The following is a 21692-nucleotide window of genomic DNA, read 5'->3' as shown; positions in this document are numbered from 1 at the left end:
CATGAAAAAATCCCTACATTACATGTGTCAAAAAGCCTCTGGGCCCCGGGGGGGGGGGGGGGGGGGGGGGGGGGGGGGGGGAAAGTTAGCGGGGGGGGGGGTTAGGGAACGTGTCGCGAGATGAACAGAGAGATCTTTCCCGCCGTTCTCTAGTCCCGCCCCTCACCCGCTTTTGAGCAACGGGCTCATAACGAAGAGCTCGCGCCTCTTTCCTTATTTGCCATCCTTGACCTAGCGTAAGTAAAATGCTCTCTGCCCTTCGCCTCCCTCGCCTCCCCTTCCCCAAGGCTTTGCCTGCTCGCGGTCGGGTCTGGGGCGCACGCTACTGGCACTCATACCGGGGCCTGGGCAGTCTCGGGGAAACTGGTGCGCTTCCCCTGCCCCTCCGACTTTGCCCAGCCCCTTTGGTCCACGTGCTCGGCCCTGCCGGATTGCGCTAAGTGCGCAGGCGCGATAGCCCCATCAGCCCACGTGCTCGGCCCTGCCGGGTTGCGCTAAGTGCGCAAGCGCGATAGCCTCTTCGCCCCGGGCTCACCCAATGAGAGGGGTCAGGGGGAGGAGACTACCGGCGCGCACCTCCTAGTTCATCCTGTTTGTGCCGCGAGTGCACCACTCGCTTCTGTCCGTACTTGGCGCTAAGGGGGTGGGAAGGTTCTGGACTTGGCCTCTGATGAAGTTCCTAGCCCTTGGCCCGTAAAAAGAACGCCAAAACGCGTGAGGGAAAGGCAGGAGAAATCTTTGCAAGGTCCCAGGGTAGATCTAGGGAGGGCCCTGGAGGAGGTGGCCTTGGAGGGGGCCTTCAGGCTCTATCAGAATTCTGTAAGTGAACGGGGAGGGGGTAAGAGAACGGGGAGTTGCACAATTTGATTGGAGTGCAGAATGTATTAACGGAGCCGTGGTAACGTTGGAAAGATAGGAAGGCATAACCTTGGCAATAGGGGTGCTAGAAGATAATAGCACCTACTTTCCCAGAGTTGTTGGTGTGGTTAAATTGAGATAGCATGCAGCAAAGCACTTGTGCAAATGTTAAAAGCCTATAAATGCTAGTAATTGCTATGAACTATTTTTGGTAGTGAAGAGGCACTGAAAATTTTTAAGTAGAAGAATGATATCTCATTTATAAAATGGTAATCCAGTGGGCTCTGTGAAAAATAAGAAATTACATGTTGAAATGAGGGATCCCAGCAGTGGACTTGTGAATCTATAGGACCAAACTAGCTAAATTTGGAAGTTGGCTTCTGGGTGATACGTTTTTAGCAATAGCAGATTCACTACTAAGACCTAGAGGATTTGTGTCCTTTCTCTGGAGAGAGAGTTTCACCACCATAGAATAGATAATAGATTTAGGATTGGAGGCACCTTTTAGAGATCATCCAATCAAACCCTTTTATTTTACAGAGGAACATATTGATGGATTAGGTGACTAGCCCAAGATCACACAGGTAGAAAACTACAGACCTAGGTTTCAAATCCTTGTCTTCTGACTCCACATTCAGTGTTCCTCGAACCACACCTTCTGATATCTCTTTTAGCACTGAAAAAGCAGTGGGAGATACAAACTATTACAAAACAAGAGGGTATTCCTTTAAAAAAAAGTTTATTGATCTTTTATTTAACCTCACTCTCATTGCCAAAAGTTACCCTTTTTTCTCCCTCCAGAACCAATTTTTCTATCAAAGAGGGAGGAAAAACATGTCAGAAAAATTAGTCAACTTAGCAACCAATTATAATAGTGTATGCAGTGTTCTACATCCACAGCCCCCTTCTCATGTTCTCTAGAAGCTTAGTTTCATTGAGAAAGTGAAAAACACATGAAAAGTTACTATGGTGGAAAGAGCCCTGGTTTGGGGTTTAAATCTTGACTTTGTCACTTCACTACCAGTGGGACCTTGGACAAGTCATTTCCTCCTCATCGAAAAGAGCGGGAGTGGATTAGTTGCCTTCTAAAGTAGATCCCTTGTAGCCCAGCATCTATGATCCTATAAAATAGTACAGCTTGACTGGAGCGGAGTGCTCAAGTTGAGAAGTGGGAAATAACAGGCAAAGGTGATTGGGGGAGCCATTGAAAGTCTTTGAGCAAGGAGTAAAGGCAGTGTTTCTTCTTTCCCCCAAAGCATTTAGTAGCATGGATTCAGTTGGATGTGGGTGGAAAAGGGACCTTGCTCTCAAACCGTAAATTTCTTAAATGGCTACTCCAGCTCTATTCCTAGACCCACTGTGGTAATGATTCACCATTGATTCAACCTCTCTTCTTCTGAAACTTTTCCTTGAAGAACTTGAGGCCCAGTTTTAAAAAGAAGTTATAATGTGGGGTGGGGGTGGGGAATCAGCTTTATACAATTTTTGCTTTGTTACAGATTTTCAGGTATACCTGTGCAGATGTCTCAGGTGCTTCATTTCTATGTCCGTTCTTCTGGTCATGAGGGAGCAGCCTCAGGGCACACTCAGAGGAAACTCAAGGGGAAGCTGACTGAACTTCAGGGTATAGAGACAGAGCTGTGTTATAATGTAAACTGGACAGGTAAAGGATCTGGATGCTTGCCTGGGCTTGGGGGTGGGGTGGGGACCCTGGGTCAGAATGAAAGGATTATGGACTGAAAACTGGAAGAGATCTTAAAGGTCATCTAGCTCACCCCTCTCATTTTACAGTTGAGGAAATCAAACTAGAGAATGATTCAGGTCAAACAGGTAGAAAGTTGTAGAGCTAAGTCTTGAACCCAGGTACCCAGATGGTTGAAGAGAAATCATCCTATGGGTGTTAGAGATAGCAAGAATTTTTCTAATTCTGGAGAGATCCAACCATACCAATACACAGTCCAGTTAAAAACAAATTTTAGGGCTTTTAAATTTTTTTTTTTAATTTTTTTTTAGGCAGTTGGGGTTAAGGACTTGCCCAGGGTCACACAGCTAGTAAGTGTCAAGTGTTTGGTCTGAGGCCGGATTTTAACTCAGGTCCTCCTTACTTCAGGGCCGGTGCTGTGTCCACTGTGCCACCTAGCTGCCCCTAAAAAAACTTGATGCCTAGATTTTTTTCCCTTCTAATTTTAACTGCATTAGATTTGTTTGTGTAAAAACTTATTAATTTTATATAATCAGAATTGGCCATTTTAACTTGGGTGGTCCTCTCTGTCATTTGTTTAGTCATGAGCTCTTCATATTCATATCATATTTCTATCCATAGATCTGAAAGGTAATTTATTGCTTGCTCTTCCAATTTGCCTATGATGTGACTTTTTATATCTAAGTCATATATCCGTTTTGAGGTTATCTTGGTATATGGTGGGAGATGCTGGTCTCTATCTAATTTCTACCATGCTACTTTTCAGTTTACCTAGCAGTTTTTGTTAAATAGTGAATTCTTACCCCCATTCTGTAACTTTTTTTTAAGTTGGGAGTTTTATTTGGTTTTTGTATACAATTTCACTTGCCAGCAGAAATAACATTAACTCTAAAAATCTTTTCTGTACAGAACATTTGTCTGAACTTCATACATCACAGTTGTTTCTAATAAACAAGTTTGGCATATGATTATAAAACCACATTATCCTCCTTGTAACTCTTATCTGCTGTGTTCAGTGGTTTCTCAGCAAGACAGGCAATAAAATACAGCTATGCAAACAAAAATCATGCAAAACATAGTACCAGTAGAATAGATAAAACTGGGACTGGACTAGAGTGTTGAATAGAAAGTTGGAATGGGGATGACAGTGAAAATGCATATGTCTTTATACTTTCAGGATTGAGTAAACAGACATTTGGCCCTTGGTAGTTGTCTCTCTTTGGGCTCTGTGCAGGTGCCAGAGCTGGCCTGCTTTGTTAGAACAGGTTTCTTCATCCTGGAGTTTCCTGTGCCGTTGAAATAATAAATATAATCTCCTTTTATTAATTTTATTAATTAATAATTAATTATTAATTTCCTCCTGCCCTGAGGAACTCTTAAAAATGTCTTCCTAGTATATGGTACCTTGATGAGGAATATTTATGTATTTAACTAAGTCTATATATTTAACCATGTTTCTTTCTACAAGTTAAAATAAAGCTTGGTTTTAATGTTTTATGTTGTAACATTTAACAATAAAATTCTAACTGTTAAGAATTAAATAAACATGAAATTGGAAATTATGATATTGCATGTATTGAATAAGTGCTAGGGACTGAGGGTCCCAATGCCTGCCCTGAGGCCCTACCTTCTTTACTTCTTTCATAGCTGAGTCCTTTCCAAGCCCCCAGGAGACCCAGAAGCTAGAATGGCTTTTTGGATGTCCCTTGGAGTCAAATGATGTGGCGAGGGAGTCCTGGCTTTTGCCAGGCCCCAATGACTTACTGCTTGAGGTGGGACCCAGGTGAGTTTAGCACTTGTGTAAATGATCTGTTCTGTAAATTATCCTGCCCTTTACCAGCTTTCACCTTCACTCTGCTTCTGCCACTTCTACCTCTTGGGATATTTTTTTGTCTGTTTTTCTTTCTCCCATTCTCAGAGAATATATTCAAACTTCCTATTCTACCATCAACCGTCTCCTAATTTTCAGGGAAGAAACTGAGGAAGGAAGACTGTAATAACAGCTCTTATGAGCTCCCAGGGATGTTGGCTTCTGTTGACTCTAGACCAGAGATCATCAGTCAGTCTTTCAGAAATGGTGGGCCAGGAGCAGTTAGGGAATAATAGGTTACATTCATCCAATATTTTTTAAATGCTTACTACGTGAAAGGTGTAGAAGTAGGCACTGAAAATACAAAGACAAAAATAAAACAAACTCTTTTCAAAGGGTTGACACTGTACAGTTGGAATACAACTTGTACCAACAGTGAGAGCTCCCACCTAAGTATACCACACACACACCCAATATTGGGGTCATCAGAAGATGTGTCTTGAAGTTCAGTCTAATAAGATTGAACATAATAATAACTGACATTTACATTGGTACTTTACCCTTGTCAGCTGACTTGATTCTAACAAAAATACCGTCATTTTAGAGATGAGGAAATTGAGTATCAGAGAAGTTAAATGACTTTTCCAATTAGTATATGGTAACTGTAGGACTCTAGGTTGTAATCCAGATCTGCCCAAAAGTCATCTTCTCAGAAATGACTCATCATCAGATGTCATGTAAATGTGTTACATCTCAGACTGAATGTCTCCTGGGGGGACTACTGAGGGGAGCATTGATTTGTCAACAAGATCAAGTTTTCACTATATACCAGGAATTGTGATTAAGCGTTGAGGATATAAAGACAAGAGTAAAACGGTCTCCTATCCTCAAGGAGCTAACATCCTCAAGGATCCCCAGGGAGACATACCTGTGTATATTTGTGTGGGAAACTGGATGGCACAGTGGATAGTGCTCCAGGCCTGGAGAACCTGAGTTCAAATATAGCCTCAGACACTTATTAGCTGTGTGACTCTGAGCAAGTCACTTAACTCTGTCTCAGTTTCCTTATTTGGAGATGGAGAAGGAAATGGCAAACCCTCCAGTATCTTTGCCAAGAAAACCCCAAATGAGGTCACAAAGAATCAGACACAACTTAAAAACAACTGAACAACATATATATTTGTATGTGTGTGTATATAAAACATCAGTCTAAAGTAGTCAAGGTAATTCATTCCTAAGCAGTGATAATATTCAATTATATACCTGTTCAATGTAATGTTATTAACAGAAGAGAGATGGTCTGTGTGGAATCTAGAATAAGGAAAGCCAAAGTAAGATACTATCAGTAGTCGTCTAACACTGGACATGCTAGTTCTAATGATGACAGAAGGGTCAGACAGAAGCATTTTTTAGATCCCAGCATTGCTTGGTAGACCAAGCTGTTAGTAATATCCAACTCACTTTGCTGTGATTCTGAGTTTACCAAACAGCCATCTAATCTGTGATTTGGTGTTCCAAGTGATGTATCCACCTGGAGGGAATACTCTGTACCATTTGAAATGAATGAATTAGCATTCCAGTTTATGTATAATTTGGTTAGTGTGGATTGGGTTTCCATTCATATGATCATCTCTGGTGGGCTGACAAAATAAAATGTCTTTCCTGAAGTGATAAGGATTCTACCAGCTATGAGAGGTCCTGTCTGAACTAACAATAATTTTTGTCAGTGATTTTTAGCTGGAATAAAGGGGTACGAAGTGAAGTATGTGTGTGCAGGGGTGGGCTGAGGGGTTCAGAGATGACTAAGAAATGAATAGTGAAATGAAGACTTGGCACATGGCTTCTATAAAGTGGTTAACATCTCTGAGCTCATGAGAGCCAAACAAATCCATCAGGAACATTCTAGTCAGGGATGTCTCTGGAACAATTCTGGATTACAGATTTTGTTGTTTAGTCATATCTGACTCTTTGTGACCCCATTTGGGGTTTTCTTGGCAAAGATACTGGAGTGGATAGTAAAATACAATTGTCCTGGGGAAGGGATGGGCAGTTAGGAAAGGGGGGGGGTGTGTAGGGATGTTCCCTCTTTGTGTCATATTCCTACCTCTCTTGATAACCTTTGTCTACTTTGCCTGTCCAAATCATTCTTGTGATATTTTTGGTATATGGGTTTTAAGAAATAATCATCTTATTTTAGACTTTGACTCCCAGGGAATTGTGGGAACTGTCTAATCTGATACAAGTGAGGATGGGCAGATCAGATTATATTTGTTAATTTTTAGTCCTAAATAGATTATATATCAGAATTTAACTTTAGCTTATATGTCTGAAGTATAACATGATGGTGTTTGAATAAACTCTGAAGGTGGTGATGACAAAGGCCAGAAAATTCTCATGTTGACTTGTAGTGGTAAAGCATCCTTCCTGGAAAGGTCCTAGATTCATCATGGCAACCCAGAGATACATGACTTTGATAGTGCTTCATTGTCTTTTCTCAACTTCTCCTAGGTTGAACTTTTCTAGCCCAGCATCTACCAACATTGTGTCTGTGTGCTGGGCAGCTGGGCTGAGTACTGTGGATCGAGTAGAGACAACTCGACGCTACCTGCTCACTGTAAGAAAATAGTGGCGTTGGTCAAAGGGCAAGTGGCAGGGAAATTGGGGGAGGAGAATTATGAGGATAAGATAAACAAAGTTATTGAAATAATTTGTAGTAGGGAGAGAGCCTGGCATGAAGGGGTTGAGGTGAGAAGGTGCAAATTCTGCTATTAATTTCTCCTTCTTTTCTGACATATCTCTTGGTCTCTGGGTGTGTATCTCTTTCTCTTCTCATTGTTTTGTTTTATTTCTTACATTAAATTTTTTTGGTACATTTTAAGTTCTGAACTGTCTCCCTGTCTCTCCACTCTGCACTGACAAGTGTGGGTATCTTTGTAAAACCATTCTGTGCATATTTCTGTTTATCAGTTCTTTCTCTGGAGGTGGATCTTACTTCATAGATTTGAGTATTTATAATACTCCAAACTTAGTTGTTCAGTTATTCTTTGAACAATATTGCTGTCACTATATCCAACATTCTCTTGGTTCTGCTCATTTCATTCTTCATTACTTCATGCAAGTCTTTCCATGTTTTTCTAAAATCAACCTGCTCATCATTTCTTACAGCACGGCAGTATTCCATCATAATCATATGCCACAATTTGTTTAGCCATTCCCCAGTTGATGGGAACCCCTTCAATTTCAAGTTCTTTGCCACCACGAAAAGAGCTGCTATAAATATTTTAGAACACATAGGTTCTTTTCCTTTGGTATTGTTGGGTCAAAAGGCATACACAGTTTTATAATTCTTTGGGCATAATTCCAGATTGCTCTCCAAAATGGTTGGATCAGTTCATAGTTCCACCAGCAATGTATTAGTGTCCCAATTTTTCCACATCCCCTCCAACATTTATCATTTTCCCCTTCTATCATTATAGCCAATCTGATAGGTGTGAGATACCTCAAAGTTGTTTTAATTTGCATTTCTTTAATCAATAATGATTTAGAGCATTTTTTCATATGACTATATATAGCTTTGATTTCTTCATCCAAAAACTGCCTTTTCATATCGTTTGACCATTTATCAATTGGGGAATGTTCATATTCTTATAAATTTGACAAAGTTCTCTATATATTTGAGACATGAGACCTTTATCTGAGAAACTTGTCTATAAAATTCCCACACACACACACTTTCTGCTTTCCTTCTAATTTTGCAACATTGGTTTCATTTGTGCAAAACCTTTTTAATTTAATGTAATCAAAATTATCCGTTTTACATCTCACAGTGCTCTCTATCTCATGTTTCTTCATAAATTCTTCTCCTATCCATAAGTCTGATAGGTCATATGTTCCGTGTTCTTCTTATCCCTCTCATTGTTTATCCTGTTCTCTCCTTGGTCCTCCCTTCAGTTTACCTCTGCCCCCTCAGCTGAGGAGAAGGCTATTGCTTTAGCTACTATCCATGATCAGATGACGGAGCAATGCTTCCTCAGGCCTATCCAGAGCTTCTCTACAGGGAATATCCCTGCCTCCTGCAATGGTCTCATTGACATCCTGGCTGAAGGAAGAACTGCTCTGGAGAAGGCCAATAAAGAGCTAGGTTTGTATCCTGGGTGGGACCTGGGCATTGGGGAATCCCAGGGGTAACAGTGGGAGGAGAAGAATGAGATACCCAAAGAGGGTGGGCAGGAAGGTTTGGGCTCCGGGGGTTAGCGGTCTGTGATGTGATCCTTAGGTTTGGCCATGGACTCCTGGGACCTGGACTTTTATACCCGTTGCTTTCAGGACCTGAAACGTAACCCCAGCATAGTGGAGGCCTTTGACCTGGCCCAGTCCAATAGGTGAAATGAGTTGGGACACTTGTGATTTGCAAGGGAAAGGTGGGGTTTGGTTTATTGATGGCTTGGGTTCCTTTTTGAGCTTTTGTGTCTAGTATTGTTGCTGCATTTCTAAGTTCTTGATGTTAATGGACTGTGCTCTCAGAGAGAAGCCTTCCTATGAGACAGCCCTTCTCAGTTTGTACTAATGGTGGATCTGGGAGAATAAGCCAGACAAGAATGGTACCCTCTGAGAAGGCATGGATGAGGAACTCTCTTCACTAGTGGAGGAATATCCTTATCAAAAATATATTCTTCAGTATAGGCATTAAAGAAGTATTAAATTGGGAGCTGGGGATGGTGGTGGAGGAGATGATATATAATCTAAAATTTTAAAAGAAACATTTAGTGTTTAACCCCTTTATAGTTGATTTGGCTGATGGGATGTATCAAATTTCACATTAGAAAATGAGACCTTATTAAAGATTTGAATTGAAAAGAGCTAGCAAGTTGTTCAGATTCCTCATCGCTCACCCTCCTGACATAATTCTTCCCTTTGTATCCTCCAGTGAACATAGCCGACATTGGTTCTTCAAGGGTCGACTTTGGGTTGATGGGCAAGAGCTGGAGCACTCGTTGTTTGATGCCATAATGAGCACCCAGGCAACCTCTAATCCCAACAATGTCATTAAATTTTGTGACAACAGCAGGTGAGGGCTAAGACTGGGGAAAACCAGGAGTTCCAACTTCAGCGCCTGTGACACTGAGGTTTAGAGCAGGTGGACCCGAGGCTTTGTTTGGGACAAATAGATGCCTTTGTCCCAGCACTCAAGTGCCTGATGCTTCCTGTATTGTCAGTGCTATCCAGGGGCAAGAAGTTCAATCCCTGTGCCCTGAGGACCCTTCCCAGCCAAGCCGTTTTCAGGAGCAGACAGGAATAAGACATGTCATCTTCACAGCAGAGACTCACAATTTCCCCACTGGTAGGAGTCAGGGTGCGGAAAGCCTTGGGGATGTGGGGTTCTGAATCCTTGAGACAGAAGCAGGAGTTCGGGGGGGGGTGGATCGTGGTTTGGGGATATATTATTTCCTAAACAAAAACTGTATAAGGAAGAGAGGAACTAGGAAACTGGATTCACAATTCCCTGAAAGGCCTTGGAAAGGCTTGTCTATTTCTGTGCTGGTCACTATATCTCCTTTTTGTCTCTTCCATGCCTAGGTGTTGCTCCTTTCAGTGGTGCTACCACAGGAACTGGTGGCCGGATTCGAGACGTACAGTGTGCAGGCAAAGGGGCGCATGTCGTAGCTGGCACTGCTGGTTATTGCTTTGGCAATCTGCACATTCCAGGTCTCTTCCAGATAAAAGTCTCTTATTGTATTTAATAGATCTTCTGTCTTGGTAGGCATGAGGATGCTCTGCTTCCTTTATCAGAAGGCAATGACTTGTCTCCTATAAGGCTTCATTGGAAGGTCCTATAGTGGATGGGATTAGTAGCTGATGGTGCTTATTCTGTAAGGGGATAGTGTAGTTTGGTAATATAAGGTGTCCCAGAAGTCTTAGTGCAGTTCTAAACTATTAAAGCTAGTATGAAATTAATGTTTTACTATATATTATGTACTAGTATTAAAATTTAAATAGCTTAAGATTGCACTAAGAATTTGCGAACATCCTGTATTACATTGACAGCTTGTGGCTCAAATCCATATTCTCTTTGAAATAGGAGAATTCTCATAATGAGAAAACTGATTTGCAATTCCTTTTCCTAGTGTACACTCATAGCAAAGGCAGGGCCATCTCCAGTCATCCTGATCTGTATCTTGCCACTGTACCCAGATGGCTCCAGAGAAGAAAGTGTGGCTAGTGATTTTGCACAGCCCTCCCTCACTTAAATCAAATTCACTTGCAAGTTGTGGCATCACCTCCCTCATGTCATGGTCCTGTTCGAGAATGAAGGACAAACAATTTAACAAGGTGCTGCTGGGGAGAGTGGGGTGAGGCATAGGGGGTCAGCACTGTAGTTGATATCCCTATACCTTTCCTCCTCTCTTCAATCAGCCAGCCTCTACAGATGGCCTGTAAAGCCTACAAGTGATCTGAGATGTAGTGGTGGATCTCGCTAACCCAGCTGATTCTTACAGTGTTTCCATGTGACAGGAAGCCTCTGCCCAAGTCTCACAGGTGTCCTCTCTTCCCTGTAACTCTCCCAGGCTATACTTTACCCTGGGAAGATCCAAACTTCCAGTATCCAAGGAACTTCGCCCATCCTCTTGAAGTTGCTATTGAAGCAAGCAATGGGGCTTCTGACTATGGGAACAAGTTTGGGGAACCAGTGCTGGCAGGTAAGGCTGATGGGCAGGGGTATTACTCATCATCTGGGCCCCTCAGATAAGTGTAGAGTGAAGTGTGGGAGCTAGATTCCTGGATCTTTTTGTCATTTGATCCTTGTAGCCACCCCATAGCACAGGTGCTACATGAATTATTATCCCCATTTTACAGATGAAGTAAGAGCCTTAACAAGGTTAAGTGACTGACCCTGGGGCATGTAGCTAATAAGTAATTAGAGGAAGAAATGAAGCCCCAGTCTTACTTATTCAGTGAACCAGTGTTGCCTCCACTGGTGGAAGCTGGGCAGTCTTCATTCTTCTCTGGATATCTCTTCCATCCAGGCTTTGCCCGATCCCTGGGGCTCTGTCTCCCAAATGGGCAGCGGCGGGAATGGATCAAGCCAATCATGTTTACTGGTGGTATTGGATCCATAAATGCTGAGCATGTGAACAAAGAAGCCCCTGAAAAAGGTGAGGTCCTTCTCAGTCTCTCTGCCTCCATACAGTACAGGTCTTAGGGAAGAAAAGATTTCTGTCTCCCCAGTTAGCTTCCTATCTCCTAACTGAACTCAGGTCTTTTTCAAAGTCTAAGAGGCAGGGGGAATTATCTTCTCTTACTCACTGTTCTATTCTTGTGGCAGAGTACCACTTTCATTACATATTCCCTTCCTCCTCTTGTTTTTTCCCTTTCCTTTATTAAGTCAGTGAAGAAGCAGCATTATGTAGTGGATAGAGAGCCAGCTTTGGAGCCAGAAAGAACTGGGTTCAAGTCTTTCCTTTGACATGGAATGGCATTTAACCTCTCTATGACCATAAGTTGAAGAGAAAGTGCTGGTCTGTATTGGTAGAGGAAATTCCTTACTGGGAATTTCCTATGCTGATAAAATCATAGGTGTAGATATCTACCACCAAAAAAGAAAAATTTAAGTTTTTTTAAAATTTTTAATTTATTTTTTTCCCAATTGCATGTAAAAACAATTTTTAGCCTTTCGGTTTTTTTTTACAGTTTTGAGTTCCAAATTATCTCCTACCCTTCCTGTCCTCCCCCCTCATTGAGAAGGCAAGCAATTTGATAAAGGTTATATATATTCAGTCAGGCAAAACATAAAACATTAAGTTTTTAACATTTAGTACTTGCCTGGTCCTTTTCTAGCCTATAACCTAAGCTGTCTTCTCTGTTCCTGGGCTAGAGGAAGGGTTTAACTTGGAGGCCTCATCTTGACAGGCCCTTGTTGTATCTCTCCATTCTCTAACTCTAGCTCATCTCACTTTCCTTCTTCACAGGCATGGAGGTTGTGAAAATTGGGGGGCCGGTCTATAGGATTGGACTTGGGGGTGGAGCTGCTTCATCCATCCAGGTGAGTAGAAGAAGGTGAATGCTGTGGACTGGATGCCAGGGTGCACAGGGAGTAAGATCTTTGGCCTCGTCCCCAAACAGGTTCAAGGGGACAATGCTAGTGACCTGGATTTTGGGGCAGTGCAACGGGGTGATCCTGAGATGGAACAGAAGATGAACCGGGTAATCCGGGCCTGTGTGGAGGCGCCTGGAGGGAATCCCATCTGCAGCCTTCATGATCAAGGAGCTGGTGGCAATGGTGAGGAGCTATGAGATGGAATATGAAGCCCAGGGCCCTTTTTCCCAACACAACTCCCCTAAACAGGGTTAGGGAGGAATTTTTAGGAGTAGCAAACCGTCTTCTTCCCACTGCCACATAACACTATGACTTTCCTCCATTCCAGATTAAAATCCTAATTCATTAAGGGAAATGGGAACTACGGTAGTTAGTAGAAAAGGTGGGAAAGGTAGGGAGTATGGAAATGAGCAGGGAAAAAATTGAAATTAAGGTCTTCCTCTCCAGAGACTACCCCCACACCCCAGAAGAAGGTTAGGTAAGTAAAATTAGATCCAATATTGAGTCCCCTCAGTCTGAGGATCTGTGTACCGAGTGCCTGTTTGACCTGTCTTACCCATTCTCTTAGGGAATGTCCTAAAGGAACTGAGTGATCCAGCTGGAGCCAGGATCTATACCAGCCGCTTTCAGGTATGTCAGTCCACACCCTGTTCCATGTTGTGCCTTGAAGAAATTTGAAGTACCATTACCATGCCGTAACATATACCCCCTACAGTTGTTTCAGCTCCCTACCCCCAGGAATTGCAAGGAATCTGAGGGAGTCAGAGAAGAAACAACCCTTATCCACCCTTCTGACTTAAGTCCAGTCTGCTTTAACTCTCAAGGATCATCTGACTGTCTTTTATCTTTTTTTCTTCTCTCTCCTTTAATGTGGTTTTATAGTTGGGAGACCCAACGCTGAGTGCCCTGGAAATCTGGGGAGCTGAGTACCAGGAGTCAAACGCCCTGCTGACAAGATCTTCTCATCGGGATTTCATGAACCAAGTCTGCTCTCGAGAACGATGTCCTATCTGCTACGTTGGAACCATAACAGGAGATGGACGGGTAAGAAGCCTAGACAACCAGGAATGGGGATGAACAGGAGAGGGGAAAATTGCTTGCAAGGAAGGGATAGGTCAGAGTTTTATGGACAAGATGGGTCTACCTAGAACAAGGGCAACTAAGTGGCACAGTGGATAGTGTACCAGGCTTGGAGTCAGGAAGACCTGAGTTCAAATCAGGCCTTAGACACTTATTAGCTGTGTGACCTTGGGCAAGTCACTTAACCCTGTTTACCTCAGTTACCTCATCTGTAAAATGAGCTGGAGAAGGAAATAGTAAACCACTCTAGTATCTTTGCCAAGAAAACCCCCAAAGGGGTCACAAAGAATAGGATACAACTGAAATGACTGAACAACAAGACCTAAAAGAAGAGGCATAGAGACAGTTGCAGGAGTTGGGGGGGTGGGGGGAAAAGAGTGTTGGGCCTGAAAGTCAGGAAGACCTGAGTTCAAATCCTGCCTTAGACATTGAACTAGCTATGAACCCTTGGGCAAGACACATCACTTCTCAGCTTCAGTTTTCTTATCTGTAAAATAGGGATGATAGCAATAGTACTTATCTCAAAGAATTGTTGTGAGGATCAAATGAGATAACATATGTATGGCTGTTTGCAAACATTAAAGTGCCACATAAATGCTAGCAGGTATTAGATGGGAATTCGTTCAGGAAACAGGTGAACTTTAGAGTTGTATATAAGTATGTGGGAAGCATTGAGTAAGAGGAGAGAGTAGAATAGGTGAGGGGGTAAGAATATGGATTTAGTGGGTAGAAGTCTCTGATCCTCTATGTAGTTTGTTTATCTTCTGTCTTTTTCATCTCTATCTAGATCGTATTAGTAGAAGACCGGAAATGTCTTGTGGGCAAACAGGATCATGGGGATGGGCCCTCTGTTCTTACCTCAACACCTGTGGACTTGAAACTGGACTGGGTGCTGGGGAAGATGCCCAGAAAGGTGCTGAGATTGGAATAGCTGGGAGTATTGCCTAGAAGTCCCTGAGGCTGCTTCCATGCCTCCCAAATCTCTGGCCTCCTGACCCTTTGTAACCTCACGCCCCCTTCTCACCCCCATCTGACCCTCCCTTTGTGTTTTTGAATCCCTGCCTGATTTCCTGACCCCAGGACCTCCACTACCCTGTATTTCTCTTCCAGGATTTCTTCCTTGAAAGAGTCCCCTGTGTCCTGCAGCCCCTGGTTTTGCCCCCTGGGTTAAGTGTCCTTCAGGCTCTTGATCGGGTCCTGCGACTGCCTGCTGTGGCCAGCAAGCGCTACTTAACTAACAAGGTACTTCTTCCCCCCATTTTGGAGCCAGCTTCAAAAAGAGGCCTCATTACAAGAAAACTGTAAGCTTTGCCCAATTCTTCAAGCTCAGTCCCTTCTTCAGCCCAGAGGGAGGGGACAGGATGGGGAAGGTTGGGTAGATGAAGAGGGGAGTCAGTGGTGGGATTTTACCAGAGGACAGTCTCACAAGTTCTTCCACCCTCACCCTTACGGCCCACATGGCTAAGCATCTTCCTAGGCTTCAAGCACCAGGGGTTTGAATGAGGGTTGTTCCAGCTGAATTGGGGTAGTTTCTTCTTCCCTGCCCCCTCCCCCTTGGGGCTGGGGACCTGTGTTCTTAGTTCTCTCTGCCTGCCCCTTTTGAAGACATCTCATTTTCTTTACTCTCTTCAGGACTGCATAATTCCTTTCGTTTTCTCACCCCTCATGAATCACTGCTATCTCTTCCTGGATGTGTCTCACTGTTGTGTCTTAATGCCTGAACACTTATCCCACAGGTGGACCGGTCAGTGGGTGGACTGGTAGCTCAACAGCAGTGTGTGGGGCCACTCCACACACCTCTAGCTGATGTGGCAGTAGTGGCCTTGAGTCATGGGGAACTGGTAGGGGCAGCCACAGCTGTGGGTGAACAGCCAGTCAAGAGCCTGCTGGACCCTAGGGCAGCTGCTCGCCTGGCTGTGGCTGAAGCCCTCACCAACCTGGTGTTTGCACAGATCACTGATCTACGGGTGAGGTTCCAGCCCTGCCTCCAGTCCCTAAACTTCCCTGACTATCCCAGTCCCATAACCTTTTACTGCTGCATCCTCACCATGAACCCTATTCCACTTTGCTATTTCCCTTGCCTCTTTCCTCAGCCCTTAGCCCCTCATTTCTTTGGCATTTCAGCCCCCTACTTGGTGTTTCTCTACAATTACCAGTTTCCCAACTACCCTGGACCTTATACCCATATGGTCTCTACCACACAATTTCTCCTGTCCCAAATCACCTCCTTGTTACTCTTCTCTCATATCCTAGTTTTCTCTAACCCTCACATGTCATTCTTTGTCTCACTCAGGATGTGAAATGTAGTGGAAACTGGATGTGGCCAGCTAAGCTCCCTGGGGATGGAGTGACTCTGGTGGATGCCTGTGTGGCCATGGTAGCTGTCATGCGTGCCCTGGGGGTGGCAGTGGATGGTGGCAAGGACTCACTTAGCATGGCTGCTCGTGTTGGAAATGAAACCGTGAGGGCTCCTGGTGAGATGGAATGACCTTAATAGGATAATGTAGGGAAAGGTGAAGTGGAAAGAGCTGGAAAGCTCAGGAAAGTAAATAAAACAGAAGGGGGCCTTGTAATGAATGCCAGGTGGAGGGAGGGGTCAGTGTAGGAAGCTGAACTCATCTCATCCATGTCTTCTTTTCTTATACTAGGCTCTCTAGTAATTTCAGCATATGCTGTTTGCCCTGACATAATGGCCACTGTGACCCCAGACCTCAAGAACCCTGGAGGGCAAGGTACCGCTTCTTTCCTGAAAGATCAGAGGTCAGGCAGGTCACCCTTCTCCTTTCAACAACCTTATACACCTGGAAAATGGGGAGGGAGGCTGGTGCATGCTGAGAGTTGTGGTCTTTGGGAAATCCTCATGCATGCAGGTAGTATAGTCCTATATTGGAGATACAAAGAGTTCAGGGCTGCATGGCTCAGTAGATAGAGAGCTGACTTTGGAGCCACGAAAGACCTGAGTTTCAGTTCTATTTGTGACACGTGGCTCGTGACCCTGGGCAAGTCACTTACCTCTCAGTGTTCTAGGCGAGTCTTTAAGACTCTAAGTTGCAGAGAAGATGTTAACATGCATTGGTAAAGGGAACGTCCTCATTTGGCAGTTTTCTGTACAAATGAAATCATAAGTCCAGCTTCCTGTCCCTCTCCCTATCTGGTTTTTTTCTTGTTCCCTGCCCTCAAACTTCCTTAATTTTTCAGGACGTCTTTTATATGTGCCTCTGAGCCCTGGGAAGCACCGACTGGGGGGCACGGCCCTGGCTCAGTGCTTCTCCCAGCTTGGAACAGAGCCGCCCGATTTGGATGTTCCTGAGAATCTTGTTTGGGCCTTCAGTGTTACCCAGGGCCTGCTGAAAGGTGAGTGAATCCCAGGGACCAGAAGAGTCAAGGACACAACACAGAAGGCCTGGCCCTTAGTTTAATGAGGACGAGAAGAGGGACACATTTCTTTAGTGTGTGTTACCTATTTCTTGTTCTGTCTCTCCTAATCTTTCTTTGCCTGACTTTTTCTCTGTGAAGGTGAGGTGTGGAAAGAAACCAAAGGAGCCTGAGACTGATGACCACTTACTTTTTCTTCCTTAGACCGTCTCCTAAGTTCTGGCCATGATGTCAGTGATGGAGGTCTTATTACATGCATCCTGGAGATGGCATTTGCTGGGAATTGTGGGATAGAAGTGGATCTGCCCTTTCCTGGGGCTGATGGTGAGAGACTCAAGTGTCTGAAGTTTAAGCCCAGCTCTCCTTTTCCCATTTCCCTTCTCCATCAGATTTTTCTCTTATTTCATGGAATTTGAGCATCTAAATGGCCCAACCCCTGTTCCTTTCTCAGGTATCCCATGTTCAGCTTCAGTTCTCCTGACCCCTTTGTTCCCCATTTCCTGCCATCCTTCTTGACCCTTTGCCCCAGTGTGTTCCTGCTTCTCCTTTCAGTGCTGCCAGTGCTGTTTGCAGAAGAACTGGGTCTGGTACTCGAGGTGCGAGAGCTTGATGAGGCCCAGGTGCAGAAGCGATATCAGGATGCTGGCCTCACCTGCCTTTCCATAGGTCGCACAGCTGGGGATGGCCCCCATGCCAGGGTAAGAAGTTGAGAAGGAGCTGGGCAAGCTAGAGTTCTCAGGACTTTTAGCCAGGATGACCTTTACCATTTGTATTTCTCCCCTCCCCATTCTCCCCAGGTTCAAGTGGCAGTGAATGGAACAGTTGTTTTGGAGGAGACAGTGGGGCAGTTACGTGCATTATGGGAGGAGACAAGTTTCCAGTTGGAGCGGTTGCAGGCTGAGCCAAGCTGTGTGAATGAGGAGGAAGCTGGGTTGAGAGAGCAGAAAGGACCTTGCTACAGATTACCACCTTTTTCTACTGAAACCTCTGTGCCCCGTGAACCTGGTGAGATTAGAACCTGAATACCTATCTTCTGGGGAAGAGGGGGGAGGACCAGAGAGAGAGATCTGGGGGATAAGGGTTAGATGCTCGGCCTGCTAAGTTCAGGGGGGCGGGGGACAGGGGAGAGGTTAGGTGGATGATCAGATTCCTTAATCTTTGAGATTGTTTCTGCCTCTTCATCCAGGAGGCCCTGCCCCTCGAGTTGCCATACTGCGTGAGGAAGGAAGCAATGGAGATCGAGAGATGGTAGATGCTTTCCACATGGCTCACTTTGAGGTAAGCAAAGAAACAAAAGACTTTACCCCTACAAAAGGAGAAAGCTAGAAACCAGAGGTACCAGTCCTAGGAGTCCAACTTCTGGTATGACTCCTATCCTCTCAACTTCAGGTTTGGGATGTAACAACGCAGGATCTTTGCTCTGGGGCCATTGGACTGGACACATTTCAAGGTGTGGCCTTTGTTGGTGGCTTCAGCTATGCAGATGTCCTCGGTTCTGCAAAAGGTCAGTTTTTATTCCAGCTTACTTTGCTAGATTCCTCCCATATCCCCAGTTGAAGTTCCTTTAGTGTAAAAGGTCCATTTTTATTGCCCTCATCTGTTCTCAAAGGATTCAGTCTCTTTTGGAATCAGATTTAGCCTTTAACCTTATCCACTTAAGCTAGGTGAAGGTGAAAACAGTGTAGTAATTGGACAGATAAACTTATGTCTTTGCTTCTACTTGCCCTCAGTAAATGGTGGTAGTCTCAGGATAGTATCTCAATGTGTACTGGAAATAAAAATCCTAAATCATTCCCAGGCCCCTAAAGATTCCTGTCTCTCTTCTGCCTCTTCTGTTTATGAAACTGCCTATTTCATAAACATTCCCTTTGTCATTCTGTTCTCTGGTGATCTTTCATACTTCTTTTTTTTCCATGAATTAAAAACAGTTTTAAATAATATCTTCCCCAATTACATATAAAGACAATTTTTAACATTCATTTTTAAAAATTTTGTTCCAAATTCTCTTCCTCCCTCACCTCTCCCTTTGCTAAGATGGTAAGCAATTAGATGTAGTTTATATATGTTCAATCATTCAAAACATATTACCTTATTAGTCATGTTGTGAAAAAAGACAGAGATCCAGATTAAAAAAAAAACACATAAAAAAGAGAAAGTGACAAAGAATAGGCTCCAATCTGCATTCAAATTCCATCAGTTCTTTCTCTGGAAGTGGGATAGCATTTTTCATAATGAGTCCTTTGGAATCATCTTGGATCTTTGTATTGCTGAGAATAGCTAAGTCATTCACAGTTGACCATTGTACAGTATTGCTGTTACTGTGTACAGTGTTCTTCTGTTTCTTTGCATCGGTTTGTGTAAGTCTTTCCAGGTTTTTCTGAAATCAGCCTGCCCATTATTTCTTATAACACAGTAATATTCCATTACAGTCATATGCCACATGTCCAGCCATTCCCCAATTTATGGGCATCACCTCAACTGCTAATTCTTTGCCATTACAAAAAGGATCTGCTGTATATAACCCTTTGGGCATAGTTTCAAATTGCTCTCCAGGATGGTTGGATCTGTTCACAACTCCACCAACAGTGCATTAGTGTCCCTATTTTTCCATATCTCCAACATTTGTCATTTCTGTTTTCTGTCATATTAGCCAGTCTGACAGGTGTGAGGTGGTACCTCAAAGTTGCTTTAATTTGCATTTCTCAAGTCAGTAGTGATTTAGAGCATTAGCTTTGATTTCTTCATCTGAAAACTGCCTGTTCATATCCTTTGACCATTTATCAATTGGGGAATGACTTATAAATTCTTACAAATTCTTATAAATGTGAATCAATTCTCTATATATTTGAGAAAGGAGGCCTTTATCCAAGATACTTACTATAAAAATTGTTTCCTGGTTTTCTGCTTTCCTTCTAATTTTGGTTGCATTTATTTTGTTTGTGCAAAAACTTTAATTATTTCTTTAAGAAAATTTTATTACTATGAGCATGAATATTTCCTTATGTAAACAGCATCCATCTCCTTTCCTTAATGCTTGTCTTTCTCACTTTCTATCCCCAGGCTGGGCAGCAGCTGTAACATTCAACGTCCATGCAAGTACAGAGTTGCAACGCTTTCGTACTCGAACTGATACCTTTAGCTTGGGGGTGTGTAATGGCTGCCAGCTGTTAGCTCTGCTTGGCTGGGTTGGGAGAGACCCTAATGAGGATGAAAAGGACCCTACCCCTAACAATTCCCCCACCCAGCCTGGCCTTCTCCTTCGGTCTAACATTTCTGGTCGGTTTGAGTCAAGATGGGCTACAGTGCGTGTGGGGCCTGGGCCAGCCATGATGCTTCGAGGAATGGAAGGTGGAGTGCTGCCAGTATGGAGTGCCCATGGAGAAGGTAAAAGTAACCAGAAGTGAGTGGTACATAGGATGGGTTATAAGATGCTGTGATGAATATGGGGTGGATGAAGATGTTAGGACAGGTGAGACTCCAGGAAGTAAGGATTAGGATTGGTAGAAAGGGGAAGTCTAGGTATATGGTGGGAAGAGAGTATTAGGAGAGATAAAAGGATAGGCACAGGATATGAATGGGAGAGGCAGAAGAGGGAAAGAAGTTGAAGAGCTGGTAGGAAGGTGAGAACCATGGTAGAAGGACTTACTAGTATTAAGAAAGAGAGGCAGAAGATTGGGAGGTGGACTAGGGAAAAATAATGAGAAAGTGAGGTCTGCACCAAAATCAATGGAGCTGGGAGGGCAAAGGGCGAAGCATGGAGAAGCCCAGAGGTAGGGCAGGGATAGATTGGACTCCCAGGACAACAAACGGAAGCGTGCAGCTTCCAAGACAGGGAAATTGATTTTAGTGTGAGGGAATCAGTGGATGATAGAGCTTTGTATTGATGCTTGCTACCTCATTTCCACAGGTTATATGGCTTTCTCATCCCCTGGACTCCAGGCTCAGCTGGAAGCAAAGGGTTTGATCCCACTCCATTGGGTGGATGATGATGGGAACCCTACTGATCGCTACCCTTTGAATCCTAATGGCTCTCCAGGTGGTGTGGCTGGTGTCTGCTCCCAGGATGGCCGCCACTTGGCACTCATGCCCCACCCTGAGAGAGCTGTTCGGCCCTGGCAGTGGGCATGGCGACCTCCCCCATTTGACAATCTATCTACTTCACCTTGGCTCCAACTTTTCACTAATGCCCGACGCTGGTGCCAAGAAGGCTGTTGAGGACCAAAAAAAGTATGCTTCAATCTGCATTCAGACTCCATCAGTTCTTTCTCTAGAGGTGGATAGCATTTTTCATAAGTCTTTTGGAATTTTCATGGATCATAGTATTGCTGAGGCTAGCTAAGTTATTCACAGTTGATTATTGTATAATATTGCTGTTGTTGTGTACAATGTTCTCCTGGTTCTGCTCATTTCATTTTGCCTCAGTTCACGTAAGTCTTCCCATGTTTTTCTGAAACCATCCCCCTTGTCATTTCTTACAGTAAGATAGTATTCCATTACAATCATATGCCACAGCTTGTTCAGCAATTCCCCGATTGATGGGCATCCTCTCAGTTGCCGATTCTTTGCCACCATAAAAAGAGCTGCTATATTTGTGTGTAAATAGATCCTTTTTCTCTTTCTTTGATCTCTTTAGAATACAGACATAGTCATGGTATGGCTGGGTTAGTCTATGCACAGTTTTATAGCCCATTGGGCATAGTTCTGAATTGCTCTCCAGATTGGTTAGATCAGTTGACAACACCAATAGTATATTAGTGTCCCGATTTTTCCAC

The 21692-nt window shown here is 43.8% G+C and overlaps 1 protein-coding gene across 2 annotated transcripts; it reads left to right on the top strand.

Annotated features, from left to right (window-relative positions):
- The first annotated feature begins 163 nt into the window (after positions 1-163).
- On the top strand, positions 164-21162 carry LOC114034221 (phosphoribosylformylglycinamidine synthase-like). 2 transcript variants are annotated; one of them, XM_027849824.1, is made up of 28 exons: positions 164-236; positions 2358-2521; positions 4208-4343; positions 6879-6984; positions 8322-8511; positions 8647-8752; positions 9298-9438; positions 9587-9711; positions 9948-10076; positions 10937-11068; positions 11396-11524; positions 12338-12411; positions 12492-12648; positions 13034-13095; positions 13348-13509; positions 14333-14458; positions 14656-14787; positions 15282-15512; positions 15839-16019; positions 16194-16277; positions 16744-16899; positions 17125-17244; positions 17473-17618; positions 17718-17925; positions 18107-18198; positions 18310-18424; positions 19981-20304; positions 20828-21162. In XM_027849824.1, exons 2-28 carry the CDS (start codon positions 2380-2382, stop codon positions 21133-21135), a joined length of 4014 nt encoding a protein of 1337 aa, XP_027705625.1. In that variant the 5' UTR covers positions 164-236; positions 2358-2379; the 3' UTR covers positions 21136-21162. The 2 variants fall into 2 exon arrangements, with proteins under 2 accessions (XP_027705625.1, XP_027705626.1); XM_027849825.1 differs by lacking the exon at positions 164-236 and adding an exon at positions 610-819.
- Positions 21163-21692: the final 530 nt, after the last annotated feature.

The sequence above is a fragment of the Vombatus ursinus genome, unplaced genomic scaffold, assembly GCF_900497805.2.
Source record: "Vombatus ursinus unplaced genomic scaffold, bare-nosed wombat genome assembly UNPS02008612.1, whole genome shotgun sequence".
Lineage (NCBI taxonomy): Eukaryota > Metazoa > Chordata > Mammalia > Diprotodontia > Vombatidae > Vombatus > Vombatus ursinus.
This window is presented reverse-complemented; position numbering and strand designations above follow the sequence as displayed.